This window comes from Ictidomys tridecemlineatus, chromosome 1 (assembly GCF_052094955.1).
Source record: "Ictidomys tridecemlineatus isolate mIctTri1 chromosome 1, mIctTri1.hap1, whole genome shotgun sequence".
Taxonomy (NCBI): domain Eukaryota; kingdom Metazoa; phylum Chordata; class Mammalia; order Rodentia; family Sciuridae; genus Ictidomys; species Ictidomys tridecemlineatus.
The window spans coordinates 36,789,889-36,793,666 of record NC_135477.1 but is presented as its reverse complement, the minus strand read 5'-3'; the positions used below and the strand labels follow the sequence as shown (position 1 = coordinate 36,793,666).

The 3,778-nt window shown below is 43.6% G+C and overlaps 1 protein-coding gene across 2 annotated transcripts; it reads left to right on the top strand.

The window, feature by feature from the left end:
* The first annotated feature begins 1,145 nt into the window (after nt 1-1,145).
* LOC144364798 (GA-binding protein subunit beta-2-like) lies at nt 1,146-3,357 on the top strand. 2 transcript variants are annotated; one of them, XM_078038746.1, is made up of 2 exons: nt 1,146-1,953; nt 2,068-3,357. In XM_078038746.1, exons 1-2 carry the CDS (start codon nt 1,332-1,334, stop codon nt 2,679-2,681), a joined length of 1,236 nt encoding a protein of 411 aa, XP_077894872.1. In that variant the 5' UTR covers nt 1,146-1,331; the 3' UTR covers nt 2,682-3,357. The 2 variants fall into 2 exon arrangements, with proteins under 2 accessions (XP_077894872.1, XP_077894865.1); XM_078038739.1 differs by having other exon boundaries at nt 1,146-3,357.
* Nucleotides 3,358-3,778: the final 421 nt, after the last annotated feature.

The window sequence follows — 3,778 nt, the reverse complement described above, 5'->3', positions numbered from 1 at the left end:
TGCCTAGAATCCTTCACTTATTCCAGTTCTTTCTCCTCTGTCACATGTGTCACCCCGAGTGTCACATGATTTGATGTTACAATTTCACTTCCAAAAGTCCTTTTCAGAAGATTGCCTTTCTATGAATTGTAACAGAAAGTGTACAAAATGTGTGAATTTACTAACTCTACTTTTGTCATACATTGGCAACCTCTTTAATAAATAGAGACTAGATGTTATAAAATTAGGACTCCTTTGTCCAGTATATATGCAATATATATACAGTATAGCATCGTGAAATGTAATGCATGTTACAGGGCAAAGGGTAAGCTGAAATGTTCTAACAAAACACCTTTGCAACTTCTTCCCTCCCTTCTCCCTTAACCAATGAACAAGTACAGATAGTATTCTGTTAAGAAGTGGTTTAACATTCTGAAAATGGTCCACACCAGCCTGTGTGGGACAAAGTCTCACAGTAGGCCTAGTCCACCCGTGCCCCAGTGGAGCAGAGCCTAGCCTCTGGTGCAGGACCACAGTAGGCCTGGCCCACCCTCCAAAGCCTAGTCTTGAAGCGTGCAAGACCACCCCTTCCGACCAGCAGACTACTGCAGGAGTAGAGGCCCAGCCCAGCCCACTCACACTAGCCCCCATGGGTCCCAAGCTCACAGTAAGCCCAGGTCCACCCCTTTACTGGTGGGGCAGATACCTGGCAGAGCCTAGCCTCTAGCATAGGACCAAACTCATCAATCAAAAGACATAGATTAGCAGATTGGATTAAAAAAAAAAAGACCCAACAATATGCTGCCTCCAAGAGACTTATCTCATAAGAAAAGACATTCACAGGGGCTGGGGTGGTGGCTCAGTGGTAGAGTGCTCGCCTAGCATGCATGAGGCACTGGGTTCAATCCTTAGCACCACATAAAAACAAACTAATGTATGCACCTAAAACTAAAGATACATAAATAAATAAATATTTTTTTTAAAAAAAAAAAGAAAAGAAAAGACATTCACAGACTGAAGGTGAAAGGTTGGGAAAAATCATACCATTCACATGGACCGTGGAAGCAAGCAGCAATTTCCATCCTCATATCAAATAAAATAGACTTCAAACTAAAGTCAATCAAAAAGGTAAAGAAAGACACTACAGGCCATTTTGTTGCCTCCATTTCTCCACGAGGGGGGGTAAGGGCCCCCAAAATATGCATACATGAAAAGGCCAAAAAGTAACCGTCACTGACAGGGATTCTTAGCTTCTGAAGGAAATGGGGCCAAACTGGCGGGCTCGCTGAAAGTGGAGCCAACAGCGTCCCGGACGAGGAGCTACCTGAAAAGTTTTGCTCTTATGCATAAAGATGTCTTTGGTGGACTTGGGGAAGAGGTTGCTAGAAGCAGCAAGAAAAGGCCAAGATGATGAAGTGAGAACATTAATGGCAAACGGTGCCCCATTTACCACAGACTGGCTTGGAACATCACCCCTCCACCTTGCAGCCCAGTACGGTCATTATTCCACAGCAGAAGTGCTCCTTCGAGCAGGCGTTAGCAGGGATGCCAGGACCAAAGTGGACAGGACCCCTTTGCACATGGCGGCAGCTGATGGACATGCGCACATCGTGGAACTGCTTGTTAGGAATGGAGCAGATGTGAATGCCAAGGACATGCTGAAGATGACAGCTTTGCATTGGGCCACAGAGCACCACCATCGAGATGTGGTAGAGTTACTTATCGACTATGGAGCTGATGTCCATGCTTTCAGCAAATTCGATAAATCTGCCTTTGACATAGCCCTGGAGAAGAACAATGCTGAGATTTTGGTCATCCTTCAGGAAGCAATGCAGAATCAGGGGAATGCTCATCCCGAGAGAGCAGACTCTGTGCCTAATCCTGTGACTGTGGCTGCCCCATTCATCTTCACCTCAGGAGAGGTTGTTAACCTTGCTAGCCTTGTTTCTTCAACCAACTCCAAAACAACCTCAGGTGACCCCCATGCCTCAACAGTACAATTCTCAAATTCCACCACCTCAGTGCTGGCCACCCTTGCAGCCCTTGCTGAGGCATCAGCCCCCCTCTCCAATTCACACAGAGCCACAGCCAATTCAGAGGAAATCGTGCAGGGAAATTCTGTTGACTCATCAATCCAGCAAGTGGTGGGGAGTGGAGGCCAGAGAGTCATCACCATAGTAACTGATGGAGTCCCTTTGGGTAATATCCAAACTGCAATCCCTACTGGAGCCATTGGCCAGTCATTTATTGTAACTATGCAAGATGGACAGCAAGTTCTAACTGTACCTGCTGGTCAGGTTGCAGAAGAGGTTGTAATTGAAGAGGAAGAAGAAGTAGAGAAGTTGCCACTGGCAAAGAAACCAAGGATAGAAGAAATGGCAAACAGTGTGGAGGAAGGCGAGGAAGGCAGAGAAAGAGAGTTACTACAGCAGCAACTCCAGGAGGCCAATCGGAGAGCCCAGGAATATCGACACCAGCTCCTAAAGAAAGAGCAGGAAGCAGAACAGTACCGCCTCAAACTGGAGGCTATGGCCCGGCAGCAGCCCAATGGAGTTGAGTTCACCATGGTGGAAGAGGTAGCTGAGGTAGATGCCGTAGTAGTCACAGAGGGGGAGGTGGAAGAAAGAGAAACACAAGTGTCTAGGTCAGGGGGGACCACAGAGCCTCATACTGGAGTTTCCATGGAAACTGTTTCATCTTAACATATAAGGGCCACAACTTGCCCTGTGTTCACCTTTTAAGAAGAAAATACAGAGAACAAACATTGTATTAAAATTAAGGATGTCCTTAACAAGAAAACTATAGCAGGGTACAATGCTTGGGCCCAGGAAAACTGTATGCAACTGGAAAATTCGAAGCTGTATTTAGGGAATGCTTCTCCTGGGGAGCCAAGAGAGAATAAGGACCAAGTTTCTTAGCTCACATTGTTGCTTTAAGCATACAGGTAAAGGTGATAGATGTTGTGCGTTGATTTTTTTTTTTAATAACTGACTTTGTATCAAAAGATTTTAAGATAATATTCCTAGTGCATATACACCAAAAGCCTTTAGTAATTATACCATCAAGTGACCTGAAAATTTGCCTTAAATTTATAAAACTAATTAGGAGGGAATTTAGAAGCAAGCTTTGGGGAAGAGGAAAGGAATATATTCCACTTCCAAAGGAGCAGGCACTCCCATCTATCCTGAGTTAATATCACTAGAAAAAAAAATTTTAATTGCTTGATAAATTTGTGTCCATAGCTCAGATGCCAGTGTAAGAAATTGAAACTGCTGGGGATATAGATGTAGCTCAGTGGTAGAATAGGTCCCTAGCATGCCCCAAGTCCTGGATTCATCCCCAGCACCACAAAGAAAGGATGAGAAAAAAAGAATGAAACTGAAATTGAATTTTTAAAAACTGGAAAGGAAACTTGTATGTATAGAAGTTTACATAATACCTGAATTCCCCAGTCTGTATTTTGAATGCTGGTAGGTGGCCTAAAAGAGGCTGGCAGGGTTATGGAACTCTTGTCTTGGGATACTAACTTTGCACTGGCTGGATTTTATAAAATTGCAATCAGGAGGGTAATCTGTTGTCCATACAACTTGCTTCCAAACATTATTTATGTAAAAAAAAAAAAAAAAGACACTACATACTGCTTCAGGGAACCATACACCAATAAGACTTAACAATTATAAATATATATGCCCCAAACAATGGAGCATGTACGTTCATCAAACAAACTCTTCTCAAGTTCAAGATTCAAATAGACCACAACACAATAATTTTGGGTAATTTTAACACACCTCTTTCATCA